We start from the raw sequence: 20,827 nt of genomic DNA, 5'->3' as shown, positions 1-20,827 counted from the left end.
AGACGCATCCAGTCACTGGCACCTGCGCTCTGACTACAGAAAGAAGCTTTTATTATAGTTAAAACTATGCCAAAGAACTCAAAATCTTCCAGAACCTCTTGGCCGGGAGAATGAATATACATACCTACATACACACCTACAGAGGTTTATCATTTTTTTATTACACAACATCTCTGGACCTATCTCAGGTCAAATAAAAACCAGTTTCATTTTCAGCATGAGTTTTCTAAATACAGGTGCAGAAAACACATGTAGCATAATCCCATATTAAATTAGTTCCAGCTTTTAAATGCATTGTGATTTAATCTCCAACTCATGGAGATTGTGTGGGGAGGTAATATATTCTCTCGGCTGAATGTTCTAATAAAAAGGAGAGACTCCAATCTAATAGGATTTGTCTTTTATTCCCTGATCGGAGGCATTTCAATAACCAGATTCACAACAAAAAAGGCTAATGTAAGGCCATGCAATGCCTTGAGATCTTAATAAAAAAAAAAATCACAAATGTATATCAGAGACCCATACATTTTGAATCCCAAAAGAAATTTAAAATTATATTATTCCTATTTCTCCTACTCTGTCTTCCAAAGCCAGTCAGAGAAAAAGAAGAAAACATTAAAAAAAAGAAAAACCCTCCTATTATTTCTGTTATCTGTGGGGTGAATTGTAGGTATCTGACCTCAAGACCACAGTCTGTAACTCTGCATGTCTACGTATCCCTTCATGTGTCCTTGGAGCAGAGGTCTCCTAAAATTTGTTTCCAATTACAACCCTCCTGATGACTTGAGAGAAATCCACTTTCATGTAGTCAACTTCTTCATCTTCTCTTTCTAAGGCTCTCTGAGCACCCACAATCCTCCTTCCGCACTAAACACAGATGGTCTTCGCTGCCCATGGCCGCTCTTGCTGTCTTGCACCGCCATGCATTGCATAACCAAGAGGTATTCCAAACCCCTTCATTGAGGCCTGCATTTGCCAGACTTCCCAGACTTGCACACATTTTCACTGAGTGAAATCCCATCTTGTTCAGATATTCTGATTTCAGGGAAAAAAAAAAAAAAAAAAAAAAAAAAAAAACAGAGCTAGGCTGATTCCCTCAAAGGTGGAAAGTCAGCTTTTCCGTAGGTCATGCTCGGTCCAAACTCCACGTGCTTTCGATGAAACTCGCAGATTAAGCGTTCCCTGTTAAGTTTCAGATTCACTGAGCTAATCGTGTTCAAGTAAACGTTTGAAGACGTGTTGAAATTTATGTGTGGAGTATTTATTCTGGTTAGAGCCCGTTGGTGGTCAAGGCTACCATATCTAAAGGGTCAATACAGGTTTGTAAGACAAATGGGTTTACCAGTGAATTAAGTAATGAGGCATGGGCCATTTGCCGTGGGCTGGTCCCATTCAGCTTATTGCCCGTTATTAAATTAGAAGATTAAAGAAGTATTCCTCTGAGAGGGCCGAGTGACAAACTAATCAATCACACACACATCCGTGATGGCCAGGAATGCATTTATTTTCACCATAACCCATTACACTACTTCCCCTGTTAATGAAACTAATGCATTTAGCTCAGACATGCTCTTTTTGTATTTAAGATAACAAGGCTAACCTGCACTTAGAATCTGCACTCTTAAGACCCACCCACACACACACACACACACACACACACACACAAAGATATAAATGCAAACTCATTTGCAATACAATATCTCACACTAAGAGCAACAATCCTAAGGGTTTTCTCATTTCTTTACATTCTTGCATAAATCATGTGATTGCCTCACACTATCCAAAGACTGCATTTTCAATATCTTTTTGATACATTTTCTTTTTTTAAATTTTTATTTATGATAGTCACAGAGAGAGAGAGAGAGGCAGAGACACAGGCAGAGGGAGAAGCACGCTCCATGCACCGGGAGCCCAACATGGGACTCGATCCCGGGTCTCCAGGATCGCTCCCTGTGCCAAAGGCAGGCGCCAAACCACTGCGCCACCCAGGGATCCCTTGATACATTTTCAATACAGTATCTCATGCTACATTTCAATACAATTTCAATACATTTTCAGTAGAGTATCTCCCCCTAAGAGCAACAATCCTAAGGGTTATCTCGGTTCTCATTTCTTCATATTCTTGTGTAAATAATGCAATTGTCTCACAGTATCCAATGACTACATTTTCAATACGATCTCTCACGCTAAGAGCACCAACCCCAAGGGTTGTCTCGGTTCTATCATTTCTTTATATTCTTGCGTAAGTAATGTGATCGCCTCACACTATCGGATGACTGTGTTTGATGACTTGCATACATCAGTGGCAATGAAGTTAATGCATAGTAAAAAGAGGAAATACAAAATTACTTCTAGCCTCAATATATCAACAGCAGCACTGAGAGGATTTTCATTTTCTCCCTCACCTTGGTCTGCCTTTCCTGAATTCTCTACAAAGTATTTCTGTTCCAATTAAGATACAAAGTACTCGTTTACATCGCTTTACTTTAGAAAGTGATGGAGATCTCGCCTGGAAAAGGAACATCAGAAGAACAGATATGAAAAAATGATGGACATCCTTCAGGGCTAGGGACATTGAGATATTTTATTTATAAAATCACACTTAAATTTTAATAATGGAACAGCTATACATTTGTTTGAAGTTGCTTAAGTATTCCCTTTAATATTTACAGCTACTTCCCAATGGAGGTTGATAGGCTATTAGATGCAAAGAAATATTTTTCTGATATTTGGGGAAAAGTGTAGATGTGAAGAGGGAAGAAAAAACTCATGGTGTGTATAGATTTTGAAATACCATTTTTTGGCATGCAGAAAAATGGGTTTACTCTAGAATACATCCCAGCAGAACCTTTTCCCCGATACTTCATGATTCTTACTAAGTTAGATATTCTAGAGAACTCTGTTGTCTTTGAGGCCATTTAATTAGTTATATTTACAAGGAAAAATACAGCAACAGCTTACTAAAAAAGAACAAAAGGGTGAAAAATTAAATATACATAGTACATTAAAGGTGGTATCTAATTATGTTTCTGGGTCACACTCCGCTATATATAATTAATTCAAAATTGTGGTCGGGCCAATAATTTCTGTCAAAATCTCAGTGGGTGATATTTTTTCCCTTCAGTTGACAAGCTTATTTAAAAAAATTTTTGTGGAAAGGCAGAGGATCTGGAATAAGCAAACTATCTTGAAAAAGCAGGAGAAGGCTGGAGCTTTCTCCTTCCCCATTTTAAAGGATACTCTAGAGCTATAGTCATCATTACAGTTGGGGTCTCATGTGGATAGACACGCGGGATGGGATATAATTAACAGATCCCAGAAATAAACAGAATCCTAGCATTTGTCGTCAACTGGTTTTCAGCAATGGTGTCTCCAGAATTTTTTATTTTTATTTTTAAAAAGATTTTTATTTATTTATTCATAAAAGATACACAGAGAGAGGCAGAGAGACCCAGGCAGAGGGAGAAGCAGGCTCCCCACAGGGAGCCTGATGTGGGACTCAATCCTAGGACCCCGGGATCATTCCCTGAGCCGAAGGCAAATGCTCAACCACTGAGCCATCCAGGTATCTCAAGAATTGAATAAAGGAGAAGTTAGTGTTTCAGTAAATGGTGCTGAAAAAATAGCATAGTCATATGCAAACAATGAATTTCAACCCTAACCTCATACTCAAATAATTAAAAGTCGTAAGAACTACAGCTCTTAAATGTGTAGGAAAGAGCATATGACAACATCTTCAGGGTCACGGGTTAGGCAAGGATTTCTTAGAGATGATATCAAAAGTGCAAGCGTTGAAAGAAAATCGATAAAATTGGCCTCATCAAAATCAAACAGCAAACTTTTGCACTTTGAAAGACACCATCGAGAAAACCAAAAGAGATGACCCGGAATGGGAGACAAAATTTGCAGGTCACATTTCTGGGCCAAGACCTATATCTGAAAAACTCAACAACAGAGGACAAAGAATGTGCTTTTAAAGATGGGCAAACTACTTGAGCAGACATCCCACCAAAGTCGATGGTACAGAAGATGCTGGACGTCACTACGTCATTAGCAAGCTCCAGAATATAAACCACAAGGAGATACTGTTTCACGCTCTTTAGGATGGCTATAAACCGAAACGGTAACACAACGTTGGCTAGAGGATGCAGAAGCTGGAGCCCGTATATGCGCTGATGGAAATGCACAATGATGCAGCTGATTTGGGACACAGTCCGGCAGTTTCTTAGAACATTAAATGTCTCTTTGCCCTATAAAATAGTAATCTCACTCGTAGATATCTGCCCAACAGCCATATACCCAAACAAAAACATTGTACCCAAATATTTACAGCAGCACGATTCCTAATGGCCACCAAGTGAAAATAGTACAAATGGCCATTAGCTGATGGATGGAAGAACAAAATTTGGTGTCTCCATAGAGTGTGCAGTATTATTCATCCATATTAAAGATGAAAGAACTGGTTCCTGCTACAGCGTGCATGACTTTGGAAACATTATGCTAAGTGAAAGAAAGCAGACTCAAAAGACTACGTATTAAATGAACTCTTTTATACAAAACACTCAAAAATGACCAATCTAGAAAGAGTAGATTAGTGAGATGCAAGATAGGCACATGGACCCTGTAATTAGACACAATCATTTTTAAGGGGGGCAGAGGGTTGATGGAAATGTTCTAAAATTGGATTATGCTGATGGTTGCACAACTCCACTTTAAAAATCATAGAATGTTATGGTTTGATGACTTGATTTCATGTATGTACATTATATGTCAGTCAAGCTCTTAAAAATCACACTTTGAAAAGAAAAAAAAAATCACACTTTGGTTAACAAAGAAATTTGGGAAGGAATCAAAGAGGCGGTAGGTTATTCTGGATTACTACTTAATCGACAATGGAGCTATGTTATGAAGATTGTGAAAGCTTTATTAATCTTTAGGATTCTGCTTTTTTTTGGGGAGGGGGGATGTCCCCCGAGCAGTGCCTCTCATCCAGTCCTGAGACGTAGTTCAGATCCCTCAAATATTGCAACTGGGTGACGGGCATGAAGGAGAGCACGTGATGAGATGAGCATTGGTGTTATGCTATTTTTAGGCAAAAGGAATTTAAATAAAATTTCAAAAAACATTTTGCACAGTGAGCCTGAAGGCACAGAGAGGTGGGTCTTAAGCGAGGGATCTGGCATGTATCTCACCTCACACCTGGCTTGCAGAATGGCCTTTGTTTGGGCCAGCGCCAAGGCACGGGTCATTCTGTGCTCCCAGCCACAGCACAGAAGAGAAAACCGATCCCGAACAAGAACATTCAGGCAGGGGCAGGATTATAAGAGGCTCCTGGGGAGGGTAAAGTGCAGGTCGGGGGTCTTCATTAAAGAACGCCTTCTTCTCGTTGCCTGCATGTTTTCTGGAGGCTGTGTTAGAACTACAGGGAGGCCAATTTGCAAGGAACATGTTTTGTTGGAAGGAAGAAGCTTACTCAGGGAGCACGTTTTCACTCTGTGGCATCGGACTACCTCTTGATTTTCCTCTAGCCTTTCTTTTTTTATTTTTTATTTTTTATTTTTTTAAAGATTTATTTATTTATTTATTCATGAGAGAGAGAGAGAGAGAGAGAGAGAGAGAGAGAGAATGGCAGACACACAAGAGGAGGGAGAAGCAGGCTCCATGCAGGGAGCCCGACTTGGGACTCAATCCCAGGACTCCAGGATCGCGCCCTGGGCCAAAGGCAGGCGCCAAATCTCTGAGCTACCCAGGGATTCCCTCCTTTCTTTTTTTAAATGAAAGAAGTGACCTGTTTAGATAGAATCTTATACAATCTCCTTCCAAGAATGAATGGGATTTTTTTTTTTCCAGAAATGAGAGGACTTGTTTTGTAAAACAAACAGTTTTTGTGTATTGTTCGTTAGGAAAGGCATCCCTTTTGGGCTTGTGTACACAATTTCATCATAAATATAAGTCCATGAGTTCGATTTGAGATAGGTTCTATACTGATAAAATCTGACAAAAGCAACCCCAAAGAGAGTCAAGCTCATTTGATTTTTTTTTTTTGAATTGTTCTTTTGGATATTTAAATGCAGTAGCATTATTGGATATATATAGATTTTGATATCAAGCTAATGACTGTAGTAGATTGAAATAACCAGTGTCATGATGCTTTCTAAGGGATTGGAAAAGAACGTGTTGTAAGGAGAAGAGATGGGTTCCTACAAGACTCAACTTTACTTTTAGGTAGTTTGGGTTGAATTACTGGTAGCCCGGAGGTTCAAGAGGTCCCAGGCATGTCTTCACAGCTGTCTTCAATGACCTCATATCGGTCACTTGAAATTATCTACAGTGAGAATCAATATTTAAGCCTCAAAAACCAACAAATCAGTTTTCCCACCCAGGTCTGCTCGTGCAGAGATGCTGAACCACATCACATGGACCACATGCGAGCCATAACTGACCTACAAGACCAGCAACTTCAAATCTTGGTTTCGAAACGCGATGGGTTCCTTTGAGTTATGTAGAACTTCCAGAAGAATGTCATTCAGGCTCTTTGGAAGTTACTGGATCTGGGATATGCATTCCCCGGGCTATGTCTGTCTATAAAAAGAAGACAATTGAGCTAATTAACCAAACAGTTCAGGCCACATTAAGTGTTTTAGCATGTTGTATCTGGAAAATGTGAAAAACCAAAATGGTGCCCCGCATACAGAATGCGTGAGTCTCTTTGGTGTAGTGAGGGGCGCCCCCACCTCCCCATATTTTGTCTCCGTGGAGATTCTTATGTGGCTTTCGTTCCAGGTCATCAAGGTAGGTGGCTCTTTATTTATCTTAAATTCAATGAGCAATGACACTGAAGTAGTATTTAATAACTGTTTCAAACACAGAGAACATGATGGATCTTGTCTTAAGAAAACCTTAATGAAAATGGTAGTTTTGTTGTTGTTTTCTCTTGTCTTAAGAAAACCTTAATGAAAACGGTAGTTTTGTTGTTGTTTTTATAGTAAACAGGAGCAAGTACTAGGTAGTAGCTCTCTAGCCACTGGTGAGAGGTGAATGGCATGATTTAAATTAAGTAACTAACAAACATTTCTGATTTGTATTTGAAATGCTCTGTTTTAACTTCTTATGCATGAAACGAATGTCAATTTTTAAGTATTTATTGAAAGTCCTTCTGTGTTTACTGCATAAATGTGTTTTCTCTTACATTATGGAATGTACTAACCAAAGTGTATTGGGAACATTTCATGAATTTATGTAGATGATAACGTTAAAATTTAGGGGAACATTGAATACTTCATGTGCATTTCTTTTAAGAATGTGGGAAATCCTTTTTAATAATTTAATTTTCGTTTTTTCAAACTCACATTAGCTCTTTCTTTCTTTCTTTTCTTTTTTTTTTTTTTTTTTTGCAGTACTATCATTTTAACCCCCAAACTGCATTTTCACAGGGTAGAGGATGTTTTTTGCAAGTAACATTTTGAATTTGTTCTTTTTGACATCTTTATGTTTTTATGCATTTTGCATTGCCCTACCTCATTTTTTTTGAAATCCAAATGTAATAAATTTCAACTTTTTGTGTGACATTTTTTTTTCTTTTACTGGGTAGTATCTCTTTCTCTTCTTATTTTTTTGCAAACCTGTTGTTTTTGAATCTCTTTTTTCCCTTTATTTTCCTTCTCAATATGACCCCAGGAGCCAACACAAAGAAACACGCAGATGATATAACCAGTAATGACCGTGGTGAAGATGAAGGTATTTTTTGTTTTTTCAAAGCTCAACCCTGATGCATGATTTTATATCTATCTCTCTATTTTTTTTTTTATTTCAATCTCTTTTTCCTCCCCTTCTCTGAAATGAGTACACTTTTGTGTGCTTCTTTATTTTCTTCTTGTTTGGAAACCACTGTCCCTTTTAATCCCAAGGACCCTATACATGAATCCAAACCACCTGTGAGAAGTATAAACATTTCTAAATAGAAAGTGAGTAAAAAATAATAATAATGTTATTTACAAGGAAGCCCATCTTTTTCTTTTTCTTTTTCCTTTTCCTTTTTTTTTTTTTTTTCTTTTTTTTGGCTTGGTCATAAGAAGAGAAACCGAAATTTTAGAACATGCATGTATACTTTCTTATCTTCCTTCCAAAGGTTATTTTGTAAGTCATATTGTATTTTGGAGCTTTGGTCTTCTTAATTCCTACTACGAGCTGCCAAACTCTGTGAGACACCTTCGTACGACTTTTTGGGTGTCTAGCATTTCCGCTTTTGTTTGTTTCTATTTCCTTTTTTAAAAAACCTACGGATTTAAAAATAGGTTTCAAAGAATCTTCTCTGGCTCACAGTGAAATACAAGAAAAAGTGTTTTAATGAGATATTGTTTCTCTGAGGGCTGCTGTTTAGCAGGCATTTAAAGGGGAGGGCAGGAATAGCATAGTTCTGGGAAAAAAAAAAAAAAAGGTCAAAGCCCCTAGATCTATACATTTCCCTTTTCACACCATGACTATTTTGAAAAGTTTTTTCACCCCTTCTCCCTAAATGTTCACGTTGCTTCTTGAAGGATCTCAAGTTACTTGACAAATTAGCCGCCAGGAGTAAATTGATGCTTTTGGAAATATGAAAGATAGATAGTAGCCTCTCAGTGACAAGGAACACATGGCATCCTCGTGCCTTCAGCAGAAAAGACTGTTTCCGAGAAATAAAACAGTACGTCCAATGTTGCTGTGAAGGCTCTATGGGGTGGGCGAGAAGCACATTTCTCCCATCCAAGGAGCAAAATGCATGGACCTCCATTTATTTAGAGGACGAAGAATGTCCCTTGAAGAACATTTGAGTTTTGGGCTGAAAGGCAATATAAAGCAGGGAAGCAGGCGGTGAGTTCTCTCTGCCATTTTATTACCGGAAAATGCCCCCTAATTTTCATTGAATACCAATGACTTATGATTTCATTTTTTTTTTTTTACTTTGTATTAATACAACACCTGGTTATTACTACCTCAAGTTCCTGAGAACCTTGTTCTCTGTGTTTGCAAAACTCAGAGATGTCAACCTAGCCCTTTCTCCAAGGAAACCCCTTTAAGCAGTCCCCTACATCTCTACTGAATTCGTTTTCCACAGTGGAGTAGCCGACAGCCAGTACTGGTGAACAAAATTAGGGCAAATCCACTCCATCCACAGCCAGAGAGAGCGGAGTAGATCACGCAAGACGCCACACCTTCCCAGACAGCCGTGTACTTCAAAATTGCACGTAGCGCATGATGAATAGATGATCCATAAAGGACTTTGATTTTATATTTGAATTTTATTTGAGAAAATAAGATCTGTGATCTATTCAGTATCTGCAGAGACATGGGGCTGCGATACCCTTTTTTTTTTTTAAGGTTTTATTTATTTATTCCTGAGACACACACAGAGAGAGGCAGAGACAGAGGCAGAGGGAGAAGCAGGCTCCATGCAGGGAACCTGATGCGGGACTTGATCCTGGGACCCCGGGGTCATGCCCTGAGCCAAAGGCAGATGCTTAACCCCGAGCCACCCAGGAGCCCCAACATGATACTCTTTTCTGTACTTGACTGTGACCAGTGGGTTTCTGGAGCCTTCTGCATGCCTTAGTAAGGCAGCCAAAGAACTCATTTCGACATTGTGATCACAATTCATTTGATTAGCGGCCACCGTCTAAATGATAGTGGTGCATGTCCTTAAAATAAGCCTTTCTGAGATTTCAGAAGTGTCTTTGTGAATTAGGAGGGGGGGAAAACAAACCTTGATTGATAAAATGGTGAAAATGAATGTACATGGGTCCATTTGGGTTTCTTTCGATAACATAGAGATATTTAAATCATTTACACACATATGTGTATCTATTGCCTACAGATATCCAGAGATAATGATCACTGAGGTCAGAGTTCTTAAACATTTGACATAAGCATAAGGACTGATAAAACAGGTTATCTAATCAACACGTTTTTAGAAAGCGGCCTCCGCAAATGGACACATGGTCTCCAGACCATTGCAAAACATTGTTTTTATATCCCTGCTAAATAAAGCAACAGAGTAATCACTAAGGTACCCATTGGTTGCAAATCACCATGGGGGTTTACATTCCTTTGGAAAATATGTAGCATTTCAGTAATTCCATCTCCAGGCCAGAATGTTGTGTCATTTTTATTACGCGGCTTTCATGTTTGTCACTTAAATATGTTGTGCTATGACCGCAGCCACTAATTGAAAGCAACGACATTTGCTCGGACATCTTGCTTTGCTTCGTTTTCGGACGTTACTTGTCCCTGTTCTGTGGATACTTTTTTAACCATCTCTTTGCTTTTTGTCATCATCTGTCCCGTGTGGAGCATTTACCGTTTCGCTGCTGCTCTTGTGTTCTCATTGTGACGTTGGAAATCAACCTGCGAGCTCACCTTTGAATGAGGAGGGCAGTGATACTGCAAACTCGATCATCATTTTGAGGCTGATTTCACACTTAGACGCTGAAAACATAATGCCACGTGCTACTTCAGTAGGTCAGCGTTGAGGATTTGAGCGCTGTTTAGGAAATAAGGATTTCACCTAAATTCTCTATATTTTAGCCTTTTAGATTTATGCAGAGATGTACATGTGCATCATATTAGTTCAGGTGTCTGTATCCTTCTCAAAATGCCAGCTCTAGGGGTAGAGAATATAATGACATTGAGCAGTTTCCGTAGATAGTCTTACCGGGGTGTATACACTTCAGAAATAGAGTCACGGTTGCTTCTGCCCAAACCGGGGGGGACGTAACCCATGCCCTTTGTCCTTAGCATCAGTTAATCAGTGTGATTTTTTATTGTGTTTCCTTACTTGGCTTTTTTTCCAGACATCCATGATCAGAACAGTAAGAAGCCCGTAATGGTCTACATCCACGGCGGGTCTTACATGGAGGGCACCGGCAACATGATAGACGGCAGCGTCCTGGCAAGCTACGGCAATGTCATCGTCATCACCATTAACTACCGGCTGGGGATCCTGGGTAAGTGATGGCCTCGTGTCAGTCACAATGGGAACAGACTCGAACCGGGTCCATCCACTCCTTAGGAAGTCCTGTTTCTCCGGGGCCACCGTGCGTGGCAGGAGACGTGTCTTCACGGGCCACGGCCCGCTTTCTTAGCTTGCAGTTGTTAATTCTTGAATTGATTCCAGGGAACCTTCCTCAAATGAAGGCGGACTCCGAGGTCGCCAGAGTCTGATGAAAGTTCGTTTAATGCACTTTCCTGTCTTTGGGCGGAGAGGATACTTCGGGACGGGTCTCCGCTCTGTGAAGCGAACCCATGTGCTGACGGGTGACACTTGGGGGACAGGTGATGGTGGCCACAGACATTAGCTTTCTTTTGGGGTCACGTAGGTATGTCAGGGAGCTGCTTCTGCGTTGGAAAATCTTTCCCCTGATTTCTCAAGGGGTCATCTGAGTGTGCTGGGGGCCTGCTGTGGGGTCGCGGTGAGCATTCTATTTGCACGGAACGGAGCTCAGCTCTTAGTTGGATTTTGCACGTTTAATATTTACAATGAACAGACGCTGGCTAAGTTCACGGAAATCTGCCCGTGGAACTCTCCATTGTTTTCATGGATCCCCCCTCCCCCAGTGGGAGCTTAAAAAGATAGACATTTGGCCGGGGTTGCAGTGGGGGCAATATTTTGAGAGTTTTTGTAGTTTTGTCTGCTCTTGTATGCTTTATGACTTTTTCGTAGTTTTGTCTGCTCTTGTATGCTTTATGACTGATATTCCTAGGCGTACGTTAAAAAAAATGTTCATTTTTAAGGCAACGATGCATTAAGACGGTGCTACAAATTGAGTCTGTGACATTGTGATTCTACAGAGGGAAACATGTATGTTGAGGTGTGGTGACGGTAAAATAAAAAATAAAATAAAGTGCACAGATGGAGCCCTTTGAAACAAAAAATGCAGCTGAGAATATGCCCTCCAAGTAGGCAAATATTAGGGGAAAAAAAACTTTTATTTTCGCCTTGACGTTTTAATTTATTTTGAGCAATTTTTTTTTCATTTCCATGTGAAACCATTCATGTAGGGAAGACCCGTGGAAAGACCGTGGAGTGGGGTGCCTGGCAGCAATGCAGTTGTAACTGAGAAGGGCAAATGCACCCCCCGGGTGTTTTGCAAAGTCGTGCCTTTTGGAGCATCCGCAGAGCCCTGGAAATTCCAAAATTCCCCATTGTTTTTTTTAAAGTAAGGGAAATGCAGTGCCTTAGCGTCAGGAGGCCAGTCGTGGTGCAACTTCGGTTTCTTTTTCTTCTTTCCGGGGTCTCCGTGGACTCCCTTCGGCTGCTGTCATACAACGTAGCCACTCAGGTGTGTATGCCTGGACGTTTCTCGGCGGCCCCTGGGCGCTTGCCTCGGCCACTCATGCTTGGAGCAGGAAATCGTGTTTCTTGATCTCTTATGAAGGCCCTTTCTCACTAAGAGGAGAGAGAGGACACACGCGTGGAGCAGAGCGCAGAGCCCTTCGAAAGGCGGCGGCTGTGGGCCACGGGCAGCAGCCCACCCGGCAAGCTCCGGGCTCTGTTTTCTGAATGAAGCGAGGATATGGAACACGTTGTTGCTTTGGTGGAGTGACAGACACGATGTGTGCACGCTCCAGAAGAGGTTCCCTTTCAAGGGACATTGACTGTCCCCCTTTCACGCTGAGCTGTATTAAGCAGCTCTACATGGTGATCTCTTATCAATTTGGCCTGTTTGTGAAATTACGTGCAGATCTGAAAAATGCGGTGGGGATTATGCACATACGCATACTCCATATGCACACACACATAATACATACATGTAAATCCATGCATGTATCTACATATAATTCAAGAAAATGTGGGTATTATGGATTATGCAAGCACACATATGTGCATTATGGATTCGTGATCCATATATGGATCATACACACACATATATATTCATATATATATAATTTAAGAAAATGTGGGGGTTATGGGTTATGCATACATATGTGCATTATGGACTCATGATCCATCTATGGATCATACACACACACACACACACACATATATATTCACATATATAATTTAAGAAAATGTGGGGATTATGGATTATGCATGGACATATATATGTGCATTATAGATTCATGATCCATATATAGATTATACTCACATATATATATTGATATTGTGGATTCATGATCCATATATGGATCATACACACACACATATATTCATATATACAATTTAAGAAAATGTGGGGATTATGGATTATGTACGCATATATGTGCATTATGGATTCATGATCCATCTATGGATCATATACCCACAGACATATATATATATATATTCATATATATAATTTAAGAAAATGGGATTATGGATTATGCATGCAATATATATGTGCATTATGGATTTATGATCCATATATAGATTATACACACATATATATTGATATTATGGATTCATGATCCATATATGGATCATCCACACACATATATATTCATATATATAATTTAAGAAAATGTGGGGATTATGGATTATGCATGGACATATGTATGTGCATTATGGATTCATGATCCATATATAGATTATACACACATATATATTGATATTAATAGATTCATAATCCATATATGAATCATACAGACACATATATATTCATATATAGAATTTAAGAAAATGTGGAGATTAGGGATTATGCACATATATATGTGCATTATGGATTCATGATCCATATATGGATTATACAGACACACATATACATATATGTAATCTAAGAAAATTTGTGGGGATTATGGATTATGCACACATATATATGTGCATTATGCATTCATGATCCATCTGTGATATACCTACATATCATTCAAGAAAAGAAGTTTGCCTTTAGAGTCCTTCTCACTGAAACATTTTAAGTCTACCTTTTGCTACTGAATGTTAAAAAAGAAATCGTGGTGCGAGGTAACAGGGAGCTGGGATGGGTGACATGGAAATCAAAGAATCAATTTAGCATCTCCTTGCCAGTCTATTTACATTCCGCGAATGAGCTACTGTGGAGGCGCTAAGAACACCACAGACCCCCTTTTATTTGCCCGGCTGGCGTGTGCCAACTTCACTGATTATAAACAGTGGTAGAGATTTTTAAATGTGACTTGGTTTATCTCGACCAGGGACGGTGCATTCGCTCCCATCCTCTTGAAAAACCGCGACTCGTACTGTAGCGTCAAGGAAGCCGCTATTTTGAGGCTAGAGAAATATTTTTAAACCATTGGGATCCAGATATTTAAAAAGATGATCAAATAAAATGGCACAACAGGCCTGGCGACGCACGCTCTAATTAGTGCTTTTGAGTCGAGTAGATGTGTTTTGAGCAAAACGTTGAAATATTGAGTTTCTTGTTCAAAAAGTCATTAGTGCATAAATGCTCTTTTCCTGTCTCAGAAATGGAAAAATATCGCTGGATATCATCATTTCTATGCAGTAATAAATGCCGTTTTCCCACTCAGAAGAGAGGGTTAACAAGAGGAAGGGTGCTACAAGCAGGAGGCTGGTACATGGAACAAACACGGATTGCAGAATGAGCAAGACGTGAACTAGCGTCCTGTCCGTACCCCGTGTCTGTGCGGTGATGTTCAGGAAGGCAGCCAATTCCATCAGTGTCCGGAGAACTTGCTAGCATTCCTTGCCTTCCAAGGCGATTGCACAAACCGTGCAAAAACCCAGCCCAGAACCGGCATCCGGGACACCGGGTCCCCTTGTCATCTCCATTTGTGTTAGTATCGCCGGACAACAGAGTAGTGTCATCTTTGATCTACAGCAGCGATTGCCGCTGGCCAACTATGTAACGCCTGGTATCTATCAAATGCCACCCTGTACACTGGACTTCAATGCAAAAAAATAATTATTATTATTATAAGACATTTGTTGTATAAGTGTGAGGATCTGCATGTTTGCTTTTTGAAACATGAGTGTTTTCTTTCATCACGAATGCGTGACATGGTCTTGCTGGCCATCACCCATATAAGGCCCGCCTAGCTCAGGATACTGGGAGAGTTGTTAATATGCTACTGATAGACTGGGGTCATCTTGGGCAAACGGGGATGGGTTGTCCTAGCTGTCATGCCGGCCTCAAGTCTGCTGATTGAACTGGTGTTCCCCTTATTTTCAGAGAAGATGCTCTTTTAGAAACATATTTCCTATTTGTCAAGGTCTACACCTTGGTCCTCAGGAAAGCGTATATATCCAACACTTGAGTTCCATCAAATCTGCCTCTTGGTTTTTTTGTTTGTTTTTTGATGACCTTCAATATAAAGGAGAAATCTCCTCTCTCATGCTTTCTGATGGAAACACCTGGAATTTATTTATTGGTGGCTCTTGCCTCTCCGTTTCCTCATTGTCTCCCACCCGCCTTTGCATCTACAGTCGGTTAATTCTACCTCCCGTCAAATATCCATTTCCGTCGACCTCCCATGGTATTACTACTACCTTTTTGGTTGCCCTGCAACCTGATGCTTCGTGAATGCTTTAAATGACTTTTGCTTCAAAATGCTCTGACCCCTATGCATTAGCAGCAACTCAAAGAGAGCCTTGCAGTATGCCCAGCACTGGATTGCTATAGCTTTTCACTTAATCCTCACAAACCCTGCTGGAGGAGATTGCTTGCCTTACTTACTTACAAAGAAACAAAGGCTTGGAGGTGATAGGGTTGACTCACGGTGACACACCTGAGGGGGAGTAGTTCTGGGATCGCAATCCAGAGCCGACAAAAGCCACGGCTCTGGTTTTTCCACTAGATCCCACCTCCAGCCTCACCAATCAGAGTATTGCATGAATCAGCTAAACCACAAAGTGAGTTAGGACACCAAATGCCTCCTTCACATCACATTTAGCTTCTATAATCACACGAAAAAATGTCTGACACACTTATCGCTAATCTAGATGCAAAATTGTGATTTGATGCTTATGGTATAGTCTTCTATGCCTCCAAGCAGGTTGTTGTTTGCTTGTTTGTTATTAGGGTGCTCAGCGAGGGTGCTATGCACCCCAACCCATCAATGGGTCACATAAGGGCTCTTTGGTGTCATAGATCTTACTCATTATCAGCCAGTGGTGTGCGATCCACCCCAACCCATCGATGGGTCACATAAGAGCTCTTTGGCGTCATAGATCTAACTCATTATCAGCCAGTGCTGTGCGTGACTGCTGTTGCCCATTCATCGCCTGTCTGTTGCATATTGCCCATCATGGAGTCAACACTGGTGATCCAGATGGTGACTTCAACAGATTTCTCACCTGACGGGTATTGAACAGCCGTAAGAAATGTTGCCCATGGATTTATGTAACTGACTTTTTCCAGGATCCAAAAAAAGTATCAGGAACACCTGCTGTTTTTCAGGTGTTAGAGCTACTCTGAAACGTTGTCTCGGGGAAGGTTGTGCAGGGGTGTCCTGAAAGTTGTTTTTAAAGTCAGTGATTGCATACCTTCGCTTAGGTGCAGGGAGCTCATGACTTCTTTGAATTTCAACACAGAAATGGTTCCACCTAAAGGTGGTCTACTTGCAGAGCACAGAGAGCAGTGACATTACGAATCATGTGATGTGAGCCATATGCATACTGCAGTGGCGTATCCTCCTTTGTGGTTCTGGTCTCCTTGGTGAGGGCTTGGTTTCCATCCAAAATGGAGGGTTGGGTGGGTGGCGTTGGGAAGCATCTCTTTGACATCAGCTGGAGAAGTCTCACTCTTATGCATTCGGTATGTTGGCGTTCCATGTGAGATTCCACTCCGTAGGAGGAGTCTGGGAATCCTTGAGGCACAGGATTGACAAGTTCCTATAAAGACCTATGATCTGAATTGTATAGTGAGTGCATCGTGCATGAGCATTTTGCGTCTGTGACAATTTGGTGGGTCCCTATAATGATGCCTTGTGCAGCTCTGTTGAAAAACATCAAGGTGCTGTGCAGACCTACATCCATCCCTCTTTCTTTGGAAGTTAGAGATGTTCACTATTTGCTAATTTCCATGTTTTGTTTTCTTAGACTCTTTGTTGTATTTTCTTTGTTCTTATGCTTTATAAAGCATTTTGTTGTAAAGTACAAATGCAACACATCTTACTGATCCCAAGAGTTCATGAGCGTGTATGTAAAGGGGAGAAATAATTTCCCCCTTCAAGGATCCTGCACGTCTTGATGCTACCCTCCTAACTCCATTATGTTCCCTCTCCTGGCAGCTTTGCCCTGATAGGATTTCCCACTGGAAGAGTTGCATTGAAAATGGGGTGAAAAAGTTCAGTGGGTAGAGCGGAAAGATGAAGTGTTGCATTGAGGGAAAAATAAGCATTGGTAGAAAAGTAAAGGAATATGGGACAAATGGCGGGAGCTAGGATCGAGAGGCAAGAGAAATTGTGTGGGAGCATGCAAAATCTGGGATATTGGAAGTCGGTGGTGGACACCCTAGGAACCCTTAGCGTAGTGTCTTCTGTGGTGTGTGGTGGAGGTGATTGGCCTTCCTGGGAAAAGGCTCTGGGTGTCCCTGGGGCATTGGTTGCTCATGTGTCTTTCTTTGTTGGGCTGGGAGGTGGCACGGGGTGGGGCAGGAGGCACATACACTCCAGATAAAAGTTATAAGATGTGTACATTGCATAAGGGAGCATTGGCTTGGCCAAAAAGAAAAACCAAGACATGCCCCCCGCCCCCCAACTTGTCCGACAATTTCATTGTCTCCTTCATTGGCAAGTTTGTACACATTCAGTCCTCACTCGGAAACACCATCATCTGATCTTTGTTCTTGTCGGTGCGGAACCTGAACCCTGGGAGTGGACAAGTTCATGGTCCTGTTCCATCCTTGGTGGCCGTTGGCTTGGGTTTTCCTCTTCTGCCTCCTGGTGGCTGGCAACGCCCACTGCATTGACTTGATTTATTCAGCAAGGAAGTCCTGACTTTAGGGGACCCTGGGAGAAGATGCAGAAACCACTCAGTGGGGCCAAGGCCCTGTAACGGGGAGGCCACCTTCACAGAGAGGTGGACATAACCAACCCCACAAAGAAGCTCCCTCCCTGTTCAAAGGCGAGTGGAGACACCCAGGGATCTGAAGCGATTTTTTTGAGTGAAGAAAATGATGGCGGGGGAGACATCAGAACCAAACACATTTTTCTTTTAATCTCACGTGCACAAAACTGTTGACCACCCTGTGCCACGCTGTGGAGGGTCCCCTTGGTCCTTTATGAATGATTCAGAATTCCCTAAAGGAAGGTGGCATTTGCTCTTTCATGTGCATAGCCGTTTTTGGAAGTCAAAATGTTGGGACACACTTGGTAGAGGCATCTATTGAATAAATACATTATTTGCAGAGTATCATGGCAGCTTGGGTTAACAGTCACGTGGGATGTACCTTAAAAACCCTCTTTTCCTGGGAACGTCTGCAGAGTCTCTTCAGATTATTAATCCGAAACAAACAAACAAAAAAAGCTACCTTGTTTCCTTTGGATGTTTCCTTCCTTTTGCTTCACACCTAGGGTATGAACAGTTGATCCTTTTCAGTTGTTAAAGGTCAGGTGGCCGCTGTCTGTATGGGGAAGAAGAGGCACAAAGGCATCATTGTGCAGACGAGGACGGCCGGGATGGGCACCTGCGCCCCGGCGGAAGGTGGCATGTTCCAGGGAGAAGCTGCAAATCGAAATACATGAGCTTGATTGGCATGGGCTGGGGATTAAGATTCTGGCGATGGTTCTGTCAGAGGAATGGTGTTTAAACAATCCCTACGAAGACAAATACCTCCACGCTTCCTGGGTATCTTGTTGTCTGCCTTCTCTTCAAGTCGCATGACAGACAAATCTCCAAAACACGATCTGAGTGGGAAGCGTCTTGACCCCCCGGGCTGAACGCAGCACTCCCTGGCTTTGCAGTTCTGGCCGGAGACCAGCCTCCTTTTGTGCAGACGTTTGCCTGGAAACCCCATAAAAACCCCATAACAGGCTAGTTTGCAGGAAGCATAGAAGGAATGCATGTATATGCACGCATGTCATGCCCGGGACACCAGGCTGGGGCGTAGTCTCCAGGCCCCCTTCCTGGCTTTGCCCAATCGATCTTGCATAAGTCCATTGGCCTTAGGAACATGGAGCTGGCGGTCACAAGGAGCAAATTCAGAGTGAATTTCTTAGGGAGAAAAATGCAAGTTGGATAGGGGCCGACTCCTTGCGCGTTGCGTTAGGCACTATGAATATATTTCTCAGATTAAATTACGTTGTAGCATATCGATCCGGTGTGTTGTGTCTAATGCTTAAACGAGTGTATCCTTTAGTTAGAAAAAAAGTAACAGCTTTTTGGAAGTGTGTGAGTCCCAGCATAAAAAAGAAAGAAAAATCAAAAATATTGTAGAACACCCCATGCAACCCTCCGTTGGTGTTAACAGCCGTTGAATGCAGATAAGCTAAAAAGTCTTTACGCAGGTACGTCAGGTGCAAGGCTCTGGTGATTCTGCTCATGGATCGCCTTTCGTCGCATTCACTATGACGGCTTTGATTATGGGCTCAGATGTCGCGGAGGGGTGGCTGCGTCCTGTGAAATGGGTGCAATCGCAAGCAGCTGGCCGGCATAAATGCATTTCAAAGGTACACAGCTTGGTGTAGACATAGGCACGACCTGATCTCCCAGAGAAATACCATCATTTCTACCCAGTATAACTGGGATCTGTGCCAGATTTGAAAGAACAGCTTTGGAATAAGGAAATGCTTCCCGTTCGGACTCAGAAACCATTTCTACCTTTTGAAGCGGACCCCCGCCTCTTCACTAAAATATCCCGAGAACACGGTAGGTGACCCTGTTGCTCTTTGCTCTCCGAGATCTACCGCGCGTTTCGGGACCTCTGAATCTCTTTTCCCCTCATTGCTCCCTCTCTTCTCTCCTAAGCATCAACTTAACACCCTTTATAAATATCACGTGTGCTTTTCTGCGGTACTCCTTCGTGCAAAGCGTGCACGGATGTCCCATCTTTCCAAAAAAGCATCCCGAGCAAATGGCATCTACTCATCATGGCTTCTTCTCATTTTTCTATGCTCTTGGTTCTTCAAGTTCTCCTGTGTCGATCTCGTCCCCTTGTCTCTGCCCAGTTAGCCCTTCTCCTCCTTTTTCATCATATCTCATCGCAACTGTTCTCTGGAGGACCACTCGGATGCCCTAAGCACTTCCTCTGGCACCCCAAATCCTTTATCACATCCTTGTCTTTCTTCATTGTCTCGCAAATGACCCACTGGGCTTGTCTATACTTGTACCTTCTCATCCGTATCCTTTATTTAAAACTAGTTGAACACCAGGTGGGTTTAATGTGTACAATTAAGTGCCCTTAGTACATTCACAGAGTGGCACCACCATCAACCCCACCCGAGTTTTGTACATCGTCATCCCTCCAAAACAAAACCCAGTACCGAATCCCCCAGCGCCCAGAGACTTGGGCCATCCCTAATACCCCATCTCTATGGTGTTGCCTTTTCCGTACATTTTCATATAAATGGAATCACGTACTGTGTGGTCTTCGTATCTGATTCCCTTGATGGAGCAGAATGTTTTCAACGTTGGTCCCTGCTGTCTCTTGGAGCATCTATCAGGACTTCGTTACGCCCAGTACTAGTGCATCATATGGATAGGATTCATTTTGTGGGGCCATCTTTTGATGCGCATTTGGGTTGTCCCCACTTATTTGGAGATTATGCATCAATGTGCCTTGGATATTCACGTACAAGATTTTGCGTGACTATTCGTCTGCGTTTCTCTCGCGTGTATACCTAGGAGTGGCACAGCTGGGCCAGACGATAACTCTGTTTAGTCATTTGAATAACTTCTGATTTCTTTTCAAACGTGGCTGCATTTGTATCAACATAGAGGTTC

General features: G+C 41.8%; 1 protein-coding gene across 2 annotated transcripts in view; it reads left to right on the top strand.

The window, feature by feature from the left end:
- Positions 1-20,827, top strand: part of NLGN4X (neuroligin 4 X-linked) — a 296,558-nt gene that overhangs the window by 172,124 nt on the left and 103,607 nt on the right. Inside the window, exons 5-6 of one of the 2 annotated variants that reach the window (XM_055338876.1) lie at positions 7,678-7,737; positions 10,827-10,979. In XM_055338876.1, coding sequence (XP_055194851.1) covers positions 7,678-7,737; positions 10,827-10,979 — 213 coding nt within the window. The remainder of the gene's footprint in view (positions 1-7,677; positions 7,738-10,826; positions 10,980-20,827) is intronic. The other variant, XM_055338877.1, reaches the window with a different exon arrangement.

The sequence above is a fragment of the Nyctereutes procyonoides genome, unplaced genomic scaffold (assembly GCF_905146905.1).
Source record: "Nyctereutes procyonoides isolate TBG_1078 unplaced genomic scaffold, NYPRO_anot_genome, whole genome shotgun sequence".
In the NCBI taxonomy this organism is placed as follows: Eukaryota; Metazoa; Chordata; class Mammalia; order Carnivora; family Canidae; genus Nyctereutes; species Nyctereutes procyonoides.
The sequence above is the reverse complement of the archived record's forward strand: the minus strand, read 5'-3'. Positions and strand labels throughout refer to the sequence as shown.